The sequence below is a fragment of the Hylobates moloch genome, unplaced genomic scaffold, assembly GCF_009828535.3.
Source record: "Hylobates moloch isolate HMO894 unplaced genomic scaffold, HMol_V3 SCAFFOLD_12, whole genome shotgun sequence".
Lineage (NCBI taxonomy): Eukaryota > Metazoa > Chordata > Mammalia > Primates > Hylobatidae > Hylobates > Hylobates moloch.
The window spans coordinates 20,894,592-20,914,580 of NW_026652287.1; the positions used below are offsets into that span (position 1 = coordinate 20,894,592).

The 19,989-nt window shown below is 39.3% G+C and overlaps 1 protein-coding gene across 2 annotated transcripts in view; it reads left to right on the forward strand.

The window, feature by feature from the left end:
* The window catches only part of NAA25 (N-alpha-acetyltransferase 25, NatB auxiliary subunit), an 84,642-nt gene that overhangs the window by 59,246 nt on the left and 5,407 nt on the right, over window positions 1-19,989 (forward strand). For both annotated transcript variants that reach the window (XM_032168642.2, XM_058424943.1), the window contains 8 exons: window positions 2,044-2,195; window positions 2,679-2,804; window positions 8,051-8,294; window positions 8,708-8,831; window positions 9,809-9,874; window positions 11,307-11,404; window positions 12,538-12,648; window positions 18,591-18,737. In XM_032168642.2, coding sequence (XP_032024533.1) covers window positions 2,044-2,195; window positions 2,679-2,804; window positions 8,051-8,294; window positions 8,708-8,831; window positions 9,809-9,874; window positions 11,307-11,404; window positions 12,538-12,648; window positions 18,591-18,737 — 1,068 coding nt within the window. The remainder of the gene's footprint in view (window positions 1-2,043; window positions 2,196-2,678; window positions 2,805-8,050; window positions 8,295-8,707; window positions 8,832-9,808; window positions 9,875-11,306; window positions 11,405-12,537; window positions 12,649-18,590; window positions 18,738-19,989) is intronic.

The window sequence follows — 19,989 nt, forward strand, 5'->3', positions numbered from 1 at the left end:
AATCTCTAGGTATTCACAAAGACCATTATTCAGGGGTTTTATGTCCATATATTTCACTAATTTTTACAGTGACCAGGGTTCATTTCAGGAATCCATTCGGGATCTAAATAGCCTCATTGCTGCATAAATGAGTAGAAATAGGTACGGACAACATACTTTGTTATTCAAAAGTCTTTAAAGTGCCTGTGGCTTTCAGTTTTGCCTGCAGTTCCAGTAGGGGGTTGTTTCTTCACATAGTACTACTTCCACAGCCTTGGTCCTACTGGTTGCATCCCAGGCCCTTGTCTAGCTCTGCAGTGGTACTTTACTGCAGTGTTACAGAAGGACTATCTAAAAAAGATAAGCCAGAGAACTGTGACTACCTTCTTAGTTTGTTAAAGACTATACTCTCTTTGTTGCCCCTTATTTTTCTCTTTGAAAAGCTATTGCCCTTTTTTTTTTTTTTAAATAAAGTGGTGTTCCACGGACCACTTAGAAATTAAAACTGCCTCTACACTTGGTAAGGCTGGGTTCCCTCCTTAAATCATAGCATACTTTGGAACTGTAATTATAACTTTGATTGGAATTACTAAAGTCATACTTTCTTTTTGATTAATTGCTGAATCATGTGTTCCTAACCAGCTGTTTTTTTTCCCCCAGCTGTAAGTTCCTATTACAAGGGCTGATAGTAAACCTTGCTGTGTTTTCTAAGCCAAGGGGCCATAGGATAGGCATATGTGTTTAGAGTATCCTGGCCTCCTCTTGATAGGGTGTATCACTGTCCTTTAATCAAGCTAGAAGGTATACTCGAGCTTTTTCAGGTAGTCCTTCTTGAAACCTGCAGGATCACAAGTAATCTTTTTAATTTTCTTGTGTCCGTCCGTCTTTAATTTCTCCAGATACTGCAGGCAAACAGCTCGCCGAGGTGTCCCATGGGGGTTTAAAAGCCGCATCGAATGCAGTTGAATTAGCGCCCGTGGCGCAATCCCGCGGCCTGAAATGAACCCTGCAAGGCTGTATATCAGAGGGTATGTTGTTGACTATTGGCCTATTTTCCTACTGGGCAAATTATTCAGACGTAATGGAGATGGGGGCAGAGCTGATTAACTGAGGCTGTGTAAAAAGACTGTTTTTTCTAGAAAGGATCTTTTTTGGGGGCAGACATCAGCTTTGAGCATAATGGTTTCCTTGGCCCAAAGGGGTAATCTCCTGTCTTCTGATCCTGATGGCATAGTCCCACACCCATGAAATGTTCTTCCCTGAGATTTTCTTCTATTGTGCCAGAATTTCTGCTTAGAATTCTTTATCTTGCCTCTGTTCTGTAATGTTTGATCTCTGTATATGTATTAAGCTACAATTAAAGCACATGTGGTGAATGTTCCCTTCACATACTTGTTTAAGGAAATTTCCAGCAGAGGTCTTACGTAATATAGATGGACAAGAAACTTGGTTCTTGAAGTCTGTCCTCAGAATAGATTATGACATGAATTTTTATAGGTCTTTTGTTTGGTGTCTTACTTCTATCCTGGCATAATGCTCATATGCCCTGTGTTTCTAATACAGTATTCAGAAATAAGCAAAACCAAAGAGCAGCCTGTTTTTTTCTAAAGGAGAGTGGTTTTTATTTGGGGTGGGGGGGGCAGGAGGTTCTATTATTCTGGTGCTTTTGGAACCTTTGTATGAAACACAGTTTACCTTAGATGCAGAAAAACATGGAGTAACATCCCTTCCAGAATGGCACTAACCAAATTTTTGACTGATGTGGCAAAACAAAACCTCAGTTCCTATTGAATTGAAAGATATGACTGCCAAGAGAAGGCTTATGTGATGGTGGCAGAAGCTGGTTATTACAATTAGTAATATTAGTAAAGGAGACATTTGTTTAAAGTATAAGAAGGAAGAAAAACATTTTAAAAAGCTAATATTCTACTTGGTGACCAAGACCTTTAAAGATTAGATTTAAAACTTAATTTTCGTTTGAGTGTTTTGTTTTGGCTGGCAAGGTTTGCTTACATTGCCTGACTTGTGAATTATTTATACCAAGGTGATGTCTTTCCTTCTCAGACCTCAGAATATATTATTCAAGCTTACAAATATGGTGCATTTGAGAAGATCCCAGAGTTTATCGCTTTTAGGAACAGGCTGAATAATTCTCTTCATTTTGCACAAGTCCGTACTGAACGGATGCTGTTAGACCTTCTACTTGAAGCAAATATGTAAGTATTGCATGAGAGCTATAAAGGAACTAAGGGATTAGATCAGTTGTTAAGAGCCGTTAATGGGCTCATGGGTGTTATTAGCAGGCTTAAGGTAAAATAGGCAGAAAAAAGGGAGAGAGACAGTGGGGAAACAGAACTTGGTACATGTCATGGGGAATGATAGAGTACTGCCAGCAACATCTTGGGACCATTACAGAAGCCATTTAGGTCATGGTCATCAACCCCTGGTCCATATTGTGCTTACAAAGGTTCCTCCTCCCCTACAAATCAAGAGATTTCAGGAATTAATGCTGATCCCCTTTGTTTTGTGTGGGCTTGCCATGTAGCAATCCAGTTTGATCTGCGCTTGGTTCTATTTCACCTTATATGAGCCCTTCCTTCCTCTTTCCCTTCCTGTCTAGTAAAACAGGAAGTCCTGATTAATAATATTTTCTGGCTATTTTACTATTAAAATAATATGTGGATTTTTCTTTATCACAGATCCACCAGTTTAGCAGAAAGTATAAAGTCAATGAACCTTAGGCCAGAAGAAGATGACATTCCATGGGAAGATTTGCGAGACAACAGAGACTTAAATGTCTTTTTCAGCTGGGATCCAAAAGACAGGTAACTGGAATTTAACCTTAAGCAATTTTTAAAGTTTTTGTTTTGTTTTGTTTTGTTTTGTTTTGTTTTGTTTTGTTTTGTTTTGTTTTGTTTTTTGTTTTGTTTTGTTTTGTTTTGTTTTGTTTTGTTTTGTTTTGTTTTAAAGAGCCCAAGATCATAGCTCACTGCAGCTTCGAACTCCTGGGTAAAGCAATTTATTTTTTAAGAATTAGGTTGGGCTGGGCATAGTGGCTCAGGCCTGTAATTGCAGCACTTTGGGAGGCCAAGGCCGGTGGATCACTTGAGGTCCAGAGTTCAAGACCATCCTGGCCAGCATGGTGAAACCCTATCTCTACTAAAAATACAAAAATTAGCTGGGCGTGGTGGCGTGTGCCTGTAATCCCAGCTATTCGGGAGGCTGAGGCAGGAGAATTGTTTGAACCCAGGGAGCGGAGGTTGCAGTGAGCTGATATCACACCATTGCACTCCAGCCTGGGCAACAAGAGCAAAACTCCATCTCAGAAAAAAAAAAAAAGAATTAGGATGAATCTAAAATTAAAAAAAACAAACTTCACTTTACACAAATATGAAATAACATATGTTTGTTGTAGGGATCAGAAAATATAGGTAAGCCAAATGAATAAAGTGTAGCTCACCCCTATGCTGGGACTGCCGTTTAATCTAAAAGTTAGATCTCCTTCACAGCATATATGAGAATTCCAGATGGATTAAAGACTATATGCTAAATTCTAGATTCCTTAGAAATTCTAGAAGAAAATATAGAAAATATTTTTAAATAGGTGAGGAAAGCCTTTCCTAGCATTATACCAAATCTGGAAACATAAAGGATTTAACTTCTGTAAATAGAAATAATAAATTTGTTAAGTTCTAAAGGTTTGTAGTAAATTTCTTCATACAAATATCCTTCATATATAGAGAGAACTCTTAAAAAGTCAATAAGAAAATAAGAAATTGGGCAAAGGGCTTAACCAGAAGTTCAAAGAAACACATCTTACAGCAATAAAGATTTTGTTTCTAGCAAAAAAGATGAATACTTGTGGTCAGCAAGGCTGTATGGTAAATACTTATTATGCATTTACACAGGGATAAATTTTATACAATCTTCCTATAGGGAATTGTAGTGATATGTATCAAGATTTAAAATGCCACATACCATTTAATTTGGCAGATCTGCTTCTAGGAAAGTAGAACTTAAGGAAATAAATGCAGAAACATGCTAAGAAGTGTATATGAGCTAGTTCTGAAAATTCCGTGATTTGTGGGTTGCCAAGGCCACATTCTGTGATTTAGGATTGAGTCCCAGCAGGATTCACAGGGCTGAGCATATAGTTAGTTGCACTCAACGGCTAAGGTTTATTACAGTGAAAGGACACATGACAGAATCCGGAAGGGAAAAAGGAACAGGCAGAGTCTGGAGAACTCAGACTTCCAGTGCTTTCTCCCTCCTCTGAGGGGAAACACTGAGTATGCTCCTTTCTCCAGCAGGGAAAAATGCAGTAACACAGGTGGAATGTTCCTGCCCAGGGAAACCCAGTAGAGACTTGGTGCTTAAGGTTTCATTGTTATGTGGGTACACTCTGTCTATCCTGAGTGGAAAGAAAGCAGGTGTTCACCATAAACAACATGGTTTATATAAACAATCTAGGCACAGCGAGCCACTCTTATCATTTTAGGGATAGTTGGAGTGCAAAGTTCCCAGACATCAGCCAAGGGCCAACCTTGCAAGTAGGACTTTCTAACCATAATAGCTGCAGGCCTGCTATGTTAACTCTTTTCTACACATACTGTCATAAAAAGATGAAGTTTGCAAAATAATGTAATTACTGTAACCAATTTGTTTAGACTTAAGTTGTATACATACTATTTTTAGTTACTTTTTTTTTAGATTTAGATGGAGCCTCTGTTGCATACTGTAACCAATTTGTTTAAAATTATTAAGTTGTGTAAGTATTATTTTTAGTTACTTTTTATTTTTGAGACCTAGTCTGTCTCTGTCGCCCAGGCTAGAGTGCAGTGGCATGATCTCGGCTCACTGCAACCCCCACCTCCTGGGTTCAAGGGATTCTCCCGCCTCAGCCTCCCAAGTAGCTGGGATTACAGGTCCCTGCCACCACACCCGGCTAATTTTTGTATTTTTAGTAGAGACGGGGTTTTGCCATGTTGGCCAGGCTGATCTCAAACTCCTGACCTCAGTTGATCCCCCAATCTGGGCCACTCAAAGTGCTGGGATTACAGGTGTGAGCTATCGCACCCAGCCCCTATTTTTGTGTGTGTGTGTGTGTGTGATGGAGTCTCACTCTGTCATCCAGGCTGGAGTGCGGTGGCACAATCTCAGCTCACTGCAACCTCCGCCTCCCGGGTTCAATCAATTCTCCTGCGTTAGCCTCAGCTGGGACTATAGGCGTGTGCCACCACAACCGGCTAATTTTTTTGTATTTTTAATAGAGACGGGATTTTACCGTGTTAGCCAGGATGGTCTCAATCTCCTGACCTCATGATCTGCCTGCCTCAGCCTCCCAAAGTGCTGGGATTACAGGCGTTAGCCACTGCGCCCTGCCACAGCCCCTATTTTTAGTTAGATTTTTATACATCCACATTACAAAAGTCTAAAAAGATCTATACCAAACTTGATAATACTATGGGTATTGGTTATCAGGGCACCTTTTCTACCTTTTACATTTTTCTATCATTTGAATTTTTTATGTTATGTATTATTATTTTTATTAGAGACAGGATCTTACCCAGGCTGGAGTACAGTGGAGTGACCATATCTCACTGCAGCCTTGAACTCTTGGGCTCAAGCAATCCTCCAATCTCAGCCTCCCTAGTAGCTGGGACTACAGGTGTGTGCCACCACGTCCAGCCAATTTTTTGTATTTTTTTTTTTCAGAGACTGGGTCTTGCTATGTTTACCAGGCTGTTCTCCAACTCCTGGCCTCAAGCAATCCCTCACCTCAGCTTCCCAAAGTGCTGGGATTACAGGTGTGAGCCACCACACCTGTCCTCATGTATTATTTTTATAATCAGAGAACAAAGTGTCACTTATAAGGAAAATGACCTGTTTTTTGTTTTTGTTTTTGTTTTTGAGATGGAATCTTGCTCTGTCGCCCAGGCTGGAGTGCAGTGGTGCAATCTTGGCTCACTGCAAGCTCCGCTTCCCTGGTTCATGCCATTCTCCTGTCTTAGCCTCCCGAGTAGCTGGGACTACAGGCGCCCACCACCACGCCTGGCTAATTTTTTGTATTTTTAGTAGAGATGGGATTTCACCATATTAGACAGGATGGTCTCGATCTCCTGACCTTGTGATCTGCCCACCTCAGCCTTCCAAAGTGCTGGGATAACAGGCATGAGCCACCGTGCCCAGCCGAAAATGACCTGTTAAATAGGTTATCATTCCCATTTTATTGATAGTGAAATGGGATTTGAGAACGTTTTGGCTTGTCTTAGGTCATTCAGCTAGTAAATGAAAGCTGGAACCATTCAAAGGCATCTTAACCAGTAAAAGTTAACTTTAAAAGATTTGAGGCCTTTAATCCATCTTGAATTAATTTTTGTATAAGGTGTAAGGAAGGGATCCAGTTTCAGCTTTCTACATATGGCTAGCCAGTTTTCCCAGCACCATTTATTAAATAGAGAATCCTTTCCCCATTTCTTGTTTTTGTCAGGTTTGTCAAAGATCAGATAGTTGTAGATATGCGGCATTATTTCTGAGGGCTCTGTTCCGTTCCATTGATCTATGCTAAAACCATTAAAATCCTACAGGAAAACCTAGGCAATACCATTCAGGACATAGGCGTGGGCAAGGACTTCATGTCTAAAACACCAAAAGCAATGGCAACAAAAGCCAAAATTGACAAATGGGATCTAATTAAACTAAAGAGCTTCTGCATAGCAAAAGAAACTACCATCAGAGTGAACAGGCAACCTACAGAATGGGAGAAAATTTTTGCAACCTACTCATCTGACAAAGGGCTAATATCCAGAATCTACAATGAACTCAAACAAATTTACAAGAAAAAAACAACCCCATCAACAAGTGGGCAAAGGACATGAACAGACACTTCTCAAAAGAAGACATTTATGCAGCCAAAAAACACATGAAAAAATGCTCATCATCACTGGCCATCAGAGAAATGCAAATCAAAACCACAGTGAGATACCATCTCACACCAGTTAGAATGGCCATCATTAAAAAAGTCAGGAAATAACGGGTGCTGGAGAGGATGTGGAGAACTAGGAACACTTTTACACTGTTGGTGGGACTGTAAACTAGTTCAACCATTGTGGAAGTCAGTGTGGCGATTCCTCAGGGATCTCGAACTAGAAATACCATTTGACCCAGCCATCCCATTACTGGGTATATACCCAAAGGACTATAAATCATGCTGCTATAAAGACACATGCACACGTATGTTTATTGCGGCACTATTCACAATAGCAAAGAGTTGGAACCAACCCAAATGTCCAACAACGATAGACTGGATTAAGAAAATATGGCACATATACACCATGGAATATTATGCAGCCATAAACAATGATGAGTTCATATCCTTTGTAGGGACATGGATGAAACTGGAAAACATCATTCTCAGTAAGCTATCGCAAGGACAAAAAACCAAACACTGCATGTTCTCACTCATAGGTGGGAATTGAACAATGAGAACTCATGGACACAGGAAGGGGAACATGACACATCGGGGACTGTTGTGGGGTGGGGGGAGGGGGGAGGGACAGCATTAGGAGATATACCTAATGCTAAATGACGAGTTAATGGGTGCAGCAAAACAACATGGCACATGGATACATATGTAACAAACCTGCATATTGTGCACATGTACCCTAAAACCTAAAGTATAAAAAAAAAAAAAAAAAAAAGATTTGAGGCCAGTCGCGGTGGCTGACGCCTGTAATCCCAGCACTTTGGGAGGCCGAGGCAGGCAGATCATGAGGTCAGGAGATCAAGACCATCCTGGCTAACACGGTGAAACCCCGTCTCTACTAAAAATACAAAAAAAAAAATTAGCCGGGTGTGGTGGCAGGCACCTGTAGTCCCAGCTACTTGGGAGGCTGAGGCAGGAGAATGGCATGAACCCGGGAAGCAGAGCTTGCAGTGAGCAGAGATAGTGCCACTGCACTCCAGCCTGGGCAACAGAGCAAGACTCTGTCTCAAAAAAAAAAAAAAAAAAAAAAGATTTGAAAGCAGTGGGTTAAATAAGTTAGATAATTTGAGGATGTTTCTGTTTAAGGGATGTTTCTGAAGAACATAAGAAACTTTCCTTAGAGGAGGAGACCTTGTGGTTAAGAATCCGATCCTTAACATTGAGGCTGATCAGTGGACTTCCAAGTCTCAACCACCCTGTGGAGCCAAAGAACTCGGAGAAGACTGCCGAGAATGGGGTATCCTCCCGGATTGATATTCTTCGTTTGCTCCTTCAACAGCTGGAGGCAACCCTGGAGACAGGAAAGCGATTTATTGAGAAGGATATTCAGGTACCATCAATACGTATTTACCATCAAAGTTGCAATAATTATATTTATGACTGTTTTATAAACAGGAATTTGGGGTGGGTGAGTAGTAAGGAATTGTTTTGTCCCAGTTTATAGCTTCAGCAGGAGAAAGAGGAATATTTTAGACTCAGAGGGAATTGCAGAGGCTTCCTCAATATCCAGACTAGTGAGGGAGAAAGCAAAATAACTTTTTGTGATGGTAAGTTTTTAATAGCTAGCAACAAATTAATATAAATGTTCTGTTTTTACTGTAATGATTCAGTTATTAGTTTGCTGATTAGTGGTTTTTAGCTGAACCACTGAGACAGGTTTTTATCCACTAGTTACCTGATTTTCTTATTTCGTATGCATTTTAATGGATTTAAAAGAGCATTATTTTTCTCCGTTTTTTCCAGTATCCTTTCCTTGGTCCTGTACCTACCAGAATGGGTGGATTCTTTAATTCTGGCTGTTCTCAGTGCCAGATAAGCTCTTTTTATCTTGTCAATGATATTTATGAGCTGGATACCAGTGGTTTAGGTAAGTGTACACTGTGTGTTTACAGGGTCTTTGTCATAGAAAATGTAGTACATGTAATAAAATGTCTATAACCTCACATTTGGAAAATTTTAGAGTACATGAAAGCTGGAAGCTGTTCTGGAAATGTCTGGTGTTGTATATGAGAGGGTACAGTCGTAGGTTATAAAGTAATGTTTTAGAAGCTTAAGTCCATTCCATATTTAAAATCACTTGTTAGGTCCAAAAGTTGAAGAAATTCTTCATTTGTTGAAAGGCTGTTGGATTTTAAAAATGAAGCAGTAGGCTGGGCGCAGTGGCTCACGCCTGTAATCCCAGCACTTTGGGTGGCCAAGGCGGGCGGATCACCTGAGGTCAGGAGTTCGAGACCAGCCTGGCCAACATGGCAGAAGCCTGTGTCTACTAAAAATACAAAAATTAGCCAGGCAAGGTGGCGGGCGCCTGTAGTCTCAGCTACTCCAGAGGTTGAGGCAGGAGAATCGCTTGAACCTGGGAGGCAGAGGTTGCAGTGAGCCGAGATGGCACCGCTGCACTCCAGCCTGGACGATAGAGCAAGACTTTGTCCCAAAAAAAAAAAAAAAAAAAAAAGAAGCACTAAACTTTGTAGAGAAGAGATTTTTTTTGTAAGCTCTCAGTGAAAATCACAGATACTCCATAGACCTTTTCCTTTTATTTATTTTTTAAATCATAAGGTTAGTAGATCCTACCATTTAGAGTGTTTGAAGCACATAGATTTTAAGCCCTCTTAAGGAATTTTAGGTAGTACCTTTGGCAGAAAGGTAATTAGTGCCTTTCTTTTTATTCTTCCTTTTCCTTTCATTATCTTTTTCTTTTCGTCTCAAAATAATGAAAAATACATAAGGGTCTGTAGAGAAAAGAAAATGTCCTTGCCCATGAACTTCTTGCAGGTATTTATCTTGCTTCTTTATCTTACTAAAAATAGAATTGAAAGTTTTTCATTTTTTGTTTTTCAATTTTAGAGGATACAATGGAGATTCAGGAACGAATAGAAAATAGTTTTAAGTCTTTACTAGACCAGTTAAAAGGTAAGTTTTCCTACTGTGGATTCCTGTATTTGTATCTGGTTGTATGGCAATAGCTTGGAAGTTCTTTCCCCCATTCCCAAGCCCAATCACCCAGAGATAAGTAAGCAGTGTTAACACTTTGGAGTCAATACTCCTAGATGCCACCTAAACACATATGTGTGTGAATGAAAATACAGATAAAAAGTAATTTTTAAACATAGGAGATGGTGTAATCCATGCTTTTTTGACTATAATTTTTTTGTTATTTTGGATACCTTTCCATGTCTGTTATATATACCCTATTTATTTTCAAGACTGCATAATATTCTATAGTATTGTATTAACATTTTTTATGTTCTCTCAATTGGTGACATACTATGTATATGAGTTATTTCTTCTACCGATGCTGAAATGAATATCTTGGGACAAATTGTTAGGGTATTATTTGAGTCCTTCCTTGGGATTAAATTCCCAAGAATTTAATAGAATTATTAAATTGTTAAATTCCCAATAATTTAATAGAATTGTTGAAGGCCACATATATGCATCTTGTATCTGTAAGAGTCTTTCAGGCCGGGCATGGTGGCTCACGCCTGTAATCCCAGCACTTTGGGAGGCTGAGGCAGGCAGATCACGAGGTCAGGAGATCAAGACTATCCTGGCTAACACGGTGAAACCCTGTCTCTACTAAAAATACAAAAAAATTAGCCAGGTGTAGTGGCGGGCACCTGTAGTCCCAGCTACTCGGGAGGCTGAGGTAGGAGAATGGCATGAACTTGGGAGTCGGAGCTTGCAGTGAGCTGAGATAGCACCACTGCACTTCAGCCTGGGCAACAGAGCGAGACTCCATCTCAAAAAAAAAAAAAAAAGAGTCTTTCTTTTTAGGACCCTAAATGATTTTTTTTTTTTTTTTTAAAGAAATGAGGTCTTGTTATGTTGATCAGGATGGACTCTTAACTCCTTGACTGAAGCAATCCTTCTGCCTTAGCCTCCTGAGTAGCTGGGACTACTGGCATGCACCACCAAGCCTGGCTCGGTCTTATATTTTATTGCCCAGATGAAGAATGTCTGAAAACTTAATGATTAAGATTATGATAATAAAATTTATTATCTGTTATGAAGATGCATTTCTACAATGTACTTTTTTGGTCTTTCCATAATGGCACAAGTCCTCTGAATCATTCACTTAGAGTCTTAGTCTTATTGTGCTCATGGCCTGTCTGAAAAGTCTTCGCTGGTGTTTGGACCCTAGAATATATCATTTTTAAGGCTACCTTTTATATTTTGAAGACTATAGAGTCTATTCTTTGGAGTTTGGTTCATTATGGAAAATGAAAAACAAATAGCTTTCTAAATTAAGTTTTTATTTGCTTATTCTTTATTTGTGTGTTGTGTTCCTTAAAATAGCATTGAAACAAAAGCTGAATAAAACTAAAATGTTTTTTGTTTTCAGATGTCTTCAGTAAATGTAAAGGTGACCTCTTAGAAGTTAAAGATGGTAACTTGAAAACACATCCTACTCTTTTAGAAAATCTAGTTTTCTTTGTTGAGGTAAGTTTTTGTTCTCTTCCTAAAAGACATTGTTGTTCTTAATGGTCTACAGGATTCATTTTTCAACAGTGAACAGGTAATATGCACCTTATACCTGCAACTTAACCCTCCATCCCTATTTTTGTTAATTGAAAAGCAATTTAAATCATTTTCTAAACCAATTTCTTCCAAGAATTCTAAGATGATTTCATTCATAATACTTAGGTAAAACTTCTTGAAATTTGCTGTACTCATTTCTAAACTTCCCCAGATTCACCTGAAATCTAGCTGTTTTCATTCTCCTTTCTGACTCACTCTTTATTATGTAGTTTAATTCCTCCAGCTTCTTTTATTTGTTGTCATTTATTAATTGCTGAGATATTATGCATTGTGACAGTGTCCAGCAACTGATACAGCAAAACTCCCTCCTCTTTTTTTGCCAGAGAGAAGAGAAGGAAGATTGCAAACACTCATAATCTATTATCTTTTTTTTTATTTCTGTCACATATTTGTTGACTGTTCTTCCCTTACTACTCTGTATGGGGAGTGTACACTGTTCTGGTGATTGGCAAACTGTAAGTGCCTAAGAGATTTTTATTAAATGAATAACAAGTGGACATATATGTACATGCACACATTGTATAGGAGAAGACATATAAACAGCTAATTTGATACAGTGCAGGATATGTGCTGATCAGCTGGGTAGATTTTGCCATACATATGTAAGTTAAGATTTGCAGGTAAGGCGGTATCTTACCTGCTTGGAGAGATGTGAGGGGAGAGGCATATTGTAAAGAACCTTTGGATTCCATGCTTAGGAATTTGGACTCTTCCCTGAGTGAAAAGGATGTTAATCAGTTCCCACTTCTTCAGGGAGTGTTAGAAAATTGGAGTGAAGTGGAGGATGGATTTTGAGCTAGGAGAGCCAGAAGAAATGCTGAAGAGTTAGGCCATTTTAGTATTCTGAGCCAGGAGATGATGAAGGCCTGGATCCGTAGAGTGATTGCAGAAAGTAGAGTGGAGATTCCTATGAGAAATTGAAGGGATTTACATAGAAGAACTGCGTTAGAATTTGTTGAATCCATTGCCTCTAATTTCCTGATAGATATTTTTAGTGTAATCCTTATAGGTGAATTTGCAATTTTTCCTTTCAGACTATTTCTATTATCCTTTGGGTATCCAGTTACTGTGAGAGTGTCCTGCGACCATACAAACTAAATTTACAGAAAAAGAAAAAGAAGAAAAAAGAAACCAGCATCATCATGGTAATAACAGTAACACAAGTGATATACAAGTAACAATCTGACCACATGCTACTTTTTCTTTTCACTGTTTTCCTCTATGTTGAGTCTTTAGGATCCTATATGCCAAGCTTCTCCAACCCATAGCCCACGATGACTTTGAATGCGTCCCAAACCCGTAAACTTTCTTAAAACGTTATGAGATTTTTTGAGTTTTTTTTTTTTTTTAAGCTCATCAGCTATTGTTAGTGTTTTGTTTTTGTTTGAAATGGAGTCTCACTCTATCGCCCAGGCTGGAGTTCAGTGGCACTATCTTGGCTTACTGCAACCTCTGCCCCCTGGGTTCAAGTGATTCTCCTGCCTCAGCTTCCCGAGTAGCTGGGATTACAGGCGCCTGCCACCACACCCGGCTAATTTTTGTATTTTAGTAGAGACGGGGTTTCTCCCTGTTGGCCAGGCTGGTCTCGAACTTTTGACCTTAAGTGATCCGCCCACCTCGGCCTCCCAAAGTGCTGAGATTACAGGCGTGAGCCACTGCGCCTGGCCAACATTAGTGTATTTTATGTGTGGCCCAAGACAATTCTTCTTCCAGTGTGGCCCAGGGAAGCCAAAAGATTGGACATCCCTGCATATGCATTGTTTTTCTCCCTTAACCTAAAAAAAAAAAAATTAAATTACACACCTACAGAAAAATTGAAAGATTAATATGACACCCATAAAGATCTTTACCTAGATTATCAATTTTTAACCATTTATCGCATTTGTTTTATCTCATTTGTTGAACCATGTAAAAGGAAAGTACAGACTTGTGACATGTAACACATCGGGATAGAACAAGGACAGGTCTCTGCAAAACCATAATACTCAAGAAAATTTCAAACTCAAGAAATTTAGCATTGATAAAATAATATTATCTAATAAAGTCCATATTCAGGCCGGATGTGGTGGCTCACTCCTGTAATCCCAGCACTTTGGGAGGCCGAGACGGGCAGATCACTTGAGGTCAGGAGTTCAAGATCAGCCTGACCAACATGGTGAAACCCCGTTTCTACTAAAAATACAAAAATTAGTTGAGCATGGTGGTGAGCGCCTGTAATCCCAGCTACTTAGGAGACTGAGGTACGAGAATTGCTTGAACCCGGGAGGTAGAGGTTGCAGTGAGCCAAGATAGCACCACTGCACTCCAGTCTGGACGACAGAGCGAGACTCCGTCTCAGAAAAAAAAAAAAAAATCAGTATTCAAAGTTTTCCACTTATCTCAATTATGTCTTCTATACCTTTTTCAAAATACTAGAATGCCGTCAGGGATCTGACATGACCTTTAGTTGTCATGTGTGTTTACCCTTTAATCTAGAACGCTTCTTTAACCTTTTGCTTTGTTTTTATTGTTGAAGACACTAGCTAGCTTTTTGGTAGAATGTCCCACAATCTGGATTTAGCTGATTGCTTATATTGAAGTTAAATATAGACATGTTGTCCTTTTTAGCGAGTTAACTCAGGAGTCACTAATGTTGTTGTGACCCATTATTAAATAATGAAATCTGAAATCACCAATAATGGGACACTAATGTGATTAATGTTGTGTCCCATTATTGGTGATTTCAGATTTCAATATATGATTAAGGACATATCTACCAGATTTCTTTATAAAGGTGCCTTTTCCCCTCTGTAATAAGTAAGCTATGGGATAATGCTTGAGTCTATGAATATCCTATTTCCCAATGGCCCTTCACCCACTGGTTTTAGCATTCGTTGTTAGTTCAACGCCTGAATTAGTTATTACATTGACGTGTCCCAAATGATGATTTTTTAAAATTCTGTCTTTTATCATTTATCAGCTGCTATTATTTTGTAAAATAAGAGATGTCCCAACCCATTCATATATATTTGAATATATTCCAATTAGAATATATATATACATATATATATATGTATTTTTTAAAATGTCACTATCTGAGTATCACCATGGACTCTTTTTTAAAAAGTTCACTTTATTATACTCCATTATCATCATTTTCATTTGGATGCTCAAATTATGCCAAATTTGGCTCGCTCCTTTAAGCTGGTTTCTGTCCTTTAACGTGTCCTCATCAGTTTTAGGGCCCTTTCTGGAACAGCATAAATGCTCCACATACTTGGTATTTTTTCACTGAACTGAAATCAGACATTTTTTCAAGAGCACTGGTTCCTTTCTGGGGAATGAATTTCAAAACTGAGATCTAGGTATTAGTGTGCTCATTGCTATTGGGGTTTCACTGTTCTAGTTTATTTCTATGACAAGACGTAGACAGCATTTTTATGCACACGCACACACACACACAGTTTTATGTACTTTTTTTTTTTTTTTGAGATGGAGTCATGCTCTTTGCCCAGGCTGCAGTGCAATGGCACGATCACTACAACCTCCACTTTCCAGTTTCAAGTGATTCTCCTGCCTTGGCCTCCTGAGTAGGTGGGATTACAGGCAGGTGCCGCTCTCCCAGTTAATTTTTGTATTTTTAGTAGAGACGAGGTTTCGCCATCTTGCCCAGGCTGGTCTCTAACTCCTGACCTCAGGTGATCCACCTGCCTCGGCCTCTCAAAGTGCTGGGATTACAGGCATGAGCCACCATGCCCGGCCTACAAAAGAATTTTTAGTGATACTTTCAGTTTCAAGAGTTCTTTCCACTCTTTCCCTCATTCCCTTTTTGTAGCTTCCTTTTCTCAGAGAATGAGAACCCTGCATCCAAATATCATCAATATATTTGTTTATTTGTTGTTTCACAATAAATACTAAATAGTTTTGGGAATTCATACATCAGTTCCACTACCAGTTCCAATAACAAACTCATTAAAGTTCAAATGTTTTACAATTCTTTTTGTCCTTAGAATAAGTTCCAGTGAGTATAGACAGTTAAGATACTCTGTAAAAACACTGGAATTAAAAACTGAGATTACTTTTTATTAATATGATATAAAGTTTATTTCCATTTGTATTCAGTTTTAGGGCTCCCCCCATCTTTATTGATTTAATTTTTGAATGTGAAAAACAGTAACATAATTTTTTTTCCATTTCACAGGAAAATAATTTAGTGCTCATTACAGCTCATGATGTGCTGTTTTGTTAAGGTTTGAGTTTATGCTGTTACTATCAGTGGGGGTTTTTTGTTCGCTATAGCATTATAATAATCATTATCATTTGAAAATGTTGGCTGGGTGCTGTGGTTCACACCTATAATCCCAGCACTTGGGGAGGCCAAGGTGGGGAGATTGCTTGAGCCTGGGAGTTTTGAGACCAGTCTGGGCAGCATAATGAAACCCTGTCTAAACAAAAAAATTTTTTTAAATTAGCTGGGCATGGTGGCACATGCCCGTAGTCAGTCTTAGCTACTCAGGAGGCTGAAGCAGGAGGATCACCAGAGCCTGGGAAACTGAGGCTGTTATGAGCTGTGATCGCACCACTGCACAAGGCTGGATGACAAAGCAAGACCCTGTCTCAAAAAAGAAAAAAGAGGCCGGGCGCAGTGGCTCACGCCTGTAATCCCAGCACTTTGGGAGGCCGAGACGGGCGGATCACGAGGTCAGGAGATCGAGACCATCCTGGCTAACACGGTGAAACCCCGTCTCTACTAAAAATACAAAAAATTAGCCAGGCGCGGTGGCAGGCGCCTGTAGTCCCAGCTACTCGGGAGGCTGAGGCAGGAGAATGGCGTGAACCCGGGAGTCGGAGCTTGCAGTGAGCTGAGGTCGCGACACTGCATTCCAGCCTGGGCGACAGAGCGAGACTCCGTCTCAAAAAAAAAAAAAAAAAAAAAAAGAAAGTTGATGTTTCAGTTGTAAATTGACTTTCTGAACAATTCAGTTAAATCCAAGAGTTCTTTAGATTGGATGCTCTGCTGAGTGTTACTATTCATTCACAAACAAAGGGTATTTAGATATGAATGAGGGTGCTTCTTTCCTTCACTCTATTCACGAGAATGAAACAAGAACAGAGACAAAGATGATTTAACTGATCAAGAGTACAGAGTTTGAGGCTGGGCACTGGTCGTTCATGCTTGTAATCCCAGCACTTAAGGAGGCAGAGGTGAGAAAATAGCTTGAGCCCAGGAGTTCAAGACCAGGCTGGGCAACATAGCAAGACCTCGTTCTCAACAAAAAGGAAAAAAAAAAAAAAGGAGGGCAAAGTTTGAAAGTATAGGTCAGATTGGCTTTGTTGCTCTCCTTCTAATGAAAGCTTATAACCCTAGAACATGTCAGATAGCTTTTTGGGAATTGTCTTTTGTAGTGTTTTTTGTTGTCTTTCTGGTTTCTAAAAATGAGAATGGTTTTTCTGATATCAGAGTAACCCTTATAAAGGTGTGAATAAAGTGAAGATCATTCATGTACTCACTAGTCAGTAATAACCACTGCGAAAATTTTCATGGTAAACAAACCTGCTATCCAGAAGGTTCTGTAACATGCCTTTTTGTTTTCATGTAACAGGGTATCTTGGACATCTTTTCATGTCAGTAGATATAGATATATCTCATTACTTTTAATGGTTATATATTGTACTGTTATATTAATATGCTATAATTATATTGATGAATTGTTGGTTCTAATTTTTTGAGTATTATAAATATGCTGCTATTGATACAGACAGATTCACAAAGATATACATTTATAATATAATTTCTTTTCTTTTTTTTTTTGAGACGGAGTCTCACCGTCGCCCAGGCTGGAGTGCAGTGGCGGCGGATCTCAGCTCACTGCAGCCTCCGCCTCCTGAGTTCAAGCGATTCTTCTCCCTCAGGCTTCCGAGTAGCTGGGATTACAGGCGTGTGCCACCACACCCAGCTAATTTTGTTGTTGTTGTTGTTGTTGTTTTTGAGACGGAGTCTTGCTCTGTCGCCCAGGCTGGAGTCCAGTGGGGAGGTCTCGGCTCACTGCAACTTACACCTCCCAGGTTCAAGCAATTCTCCTGCCTCAGCCTCCGGAGTAGCTGGGATTACAGGTGCTTGCCACCATGCCCAGCTAATTTTCGTATTTTTAGTAGAGATGGGGTTTCACCATGTTGGCCAGTCTGGTCTTGAACTCCTGACCTCAAGTGATCCACCCGCCTCAGCCTCCCAAAGTGCTGGCATTACAGGCGTGAGCCACCACACCTGGCCTATAATATAGTTTCTTTAGGATAGCTCTTAGATCTGAAATTAACTGTATATATACATTTGTACAGTTAATAAATGTATATGCATATATACATTTGTACTCATCCCCAACAGTGTTGAGTGTGTATGTATCCTTAACCATCTGGTAGGTGAATATTGGTATCTCCTTTTTCTAATACTGAGTTTTAAAATTTTATTGATAATTGAACTGTCCAAGAATACTTCTTGAGTGAAAAGCTAGCCTTATTAATTGATTGACTAGGTTTTTTAGTTGTATCACGTGTTTCTTGGATTTCTTTGATATATCTTCTGTTCTTTGTCCAAGTTTCTTATTGTGGTAGTAATAGTTTTCCTATTTATGTGTGTTGAGCTACTGGGTTCTTAACATAATAATGTTACTAATCCCCTGTCATAGGTGATGCAGTTTTTTTTTTTCAGTTTGTTATTTGTCTTTTAACTTGAGTGATTTTTTTTTTGTCAATGTAGTAATATTTTTAAAAACAAGGATAATCTTTTTAATGGTTTTTAGCCTTTTGTGATGTTTAGAAAGGCTTTTTCAACTGTCAGTGTCATGATTGCAGAAGTTATTACCTAATTTTCTTCAGTGCTTTGATGGATTTTTTATTTAAGTATTTAATCTATCTGAAATTTATTTTAATATTACTGTGTTATTTTGTATCTCCAAATGTCTAGCTGGTTATTTTAGTACCATTCATTCACTTGAAACCACTGGTTTGAAATGCCACTATTTAAATTCCCTCATATCTTTCAGTAGCTTTTGTGATGTAGATATGGATAATATGTTTGATAATGTTTCAGCTTTTTAAATCTTTTTCCCAGCCTCCTGTCTTTACCAGTTTCCAAGACTATGTTACTGGGCTTCAGACTTTAATTTCCAATGTTGTGGATCATATTAAAGGGCTTGAAACACATCTAATTGCACTTAAACTTGAAGAACTTATTTTAGAAGACGCTTCTCTCTCACCGGTAAGAGACTGTAGGCAATCGGCAATGTTTTCTACACACACACACACACACACACACACACACACACACACACACTCTCTCTCTCTCTCTCTCTCTCTCTCTCTCTCTTATCTTTATCACAAGGACAAGTTAAAGTTCAATTTATCATTTCCTCTTTATAAGACTTGTGACTAGAAGGTGCTTGGCAGTAGTTTCTTGTTGTGTTGGTGGTGGTAGATTTTTTCCCCTCTTCATTTCTCCCCATACCTCCTCCTTTCTATACATTTTTGGGGTTGTTCTTTTACTATGAAAACTAATGCCAGCATTTTGAGCAACATGGAACCAGCCATATTTTGAAATCCAGGGACAATCTTCTTGAATAGAATTTACCTGCTGCTGATTTAGCTGTCTTCCTTGCCACCCAGTTATCACCTGAGAAAGGAGAGATGCTGGACATGAGAAATAATTATGTCAGTAATAATTAGGCTAGAGCAAGCCAACCAAAAAGGGAATGAAACCAAGTATGGAATCAAAGGTACCACCATCAAATGTCTTCTGATATTATTTTAGGTCTTTTCAAATTCTAGCAGTTAGCAAAATCCTTATAAAGCCTTTGCCCTTAAAATGACGATTCTTTTTTGTAAATGTTAATTCACCAGCCTGGAGTAGGTTTAGGATTTTGGTAGGGGCCAGGACAGTGGTGGAGTTGTCTGTTTCTAGCCTGTTGCTCCAGTGATGAAACTGATCTTAAGAAAATGCTTTCCTCCAGGAGTTTGTCTGAGCTAAACTGCTGAGCTAAACTGCTGATGAGGGAATTTATCCAGTAACCTGAGGGCAGCCATCATCATAGCCCCAGACCTTCATAGGGAAGGGAATGAATAGAATTTTCATTAGCACACCAGCCTTAAGAGATTGTAAGCCTCTCTTTTGTAAAGCTTAAAAACGTTAGACTTTGAACAAGGTGCTTACTGTGGGAAAGGGCTCAGAGCAGTTCACATTACCAAAGATTGATTAAAAAAAACAGACATGGGCTGGGCGCATTGGCTTACGTCTGTAATCCCAGCACTTTGGGAGGCTGAGGCAGGCAGATCATGAGGTCAGGAGATCGAGACCATCCTGGCTAACATGGTGAAACCCTGTCTCTACTAAAAAAATACAAAAAAATTAGCCGGGCGTGGTGGTGGGCGCCTCTAGTTCCAGCTACTCGGGAGGCTGAGGCAGGGGAATGTTGTGAACCTCAGAGGCAGAGCTTGCAGTGAACTGAGATTGCGCC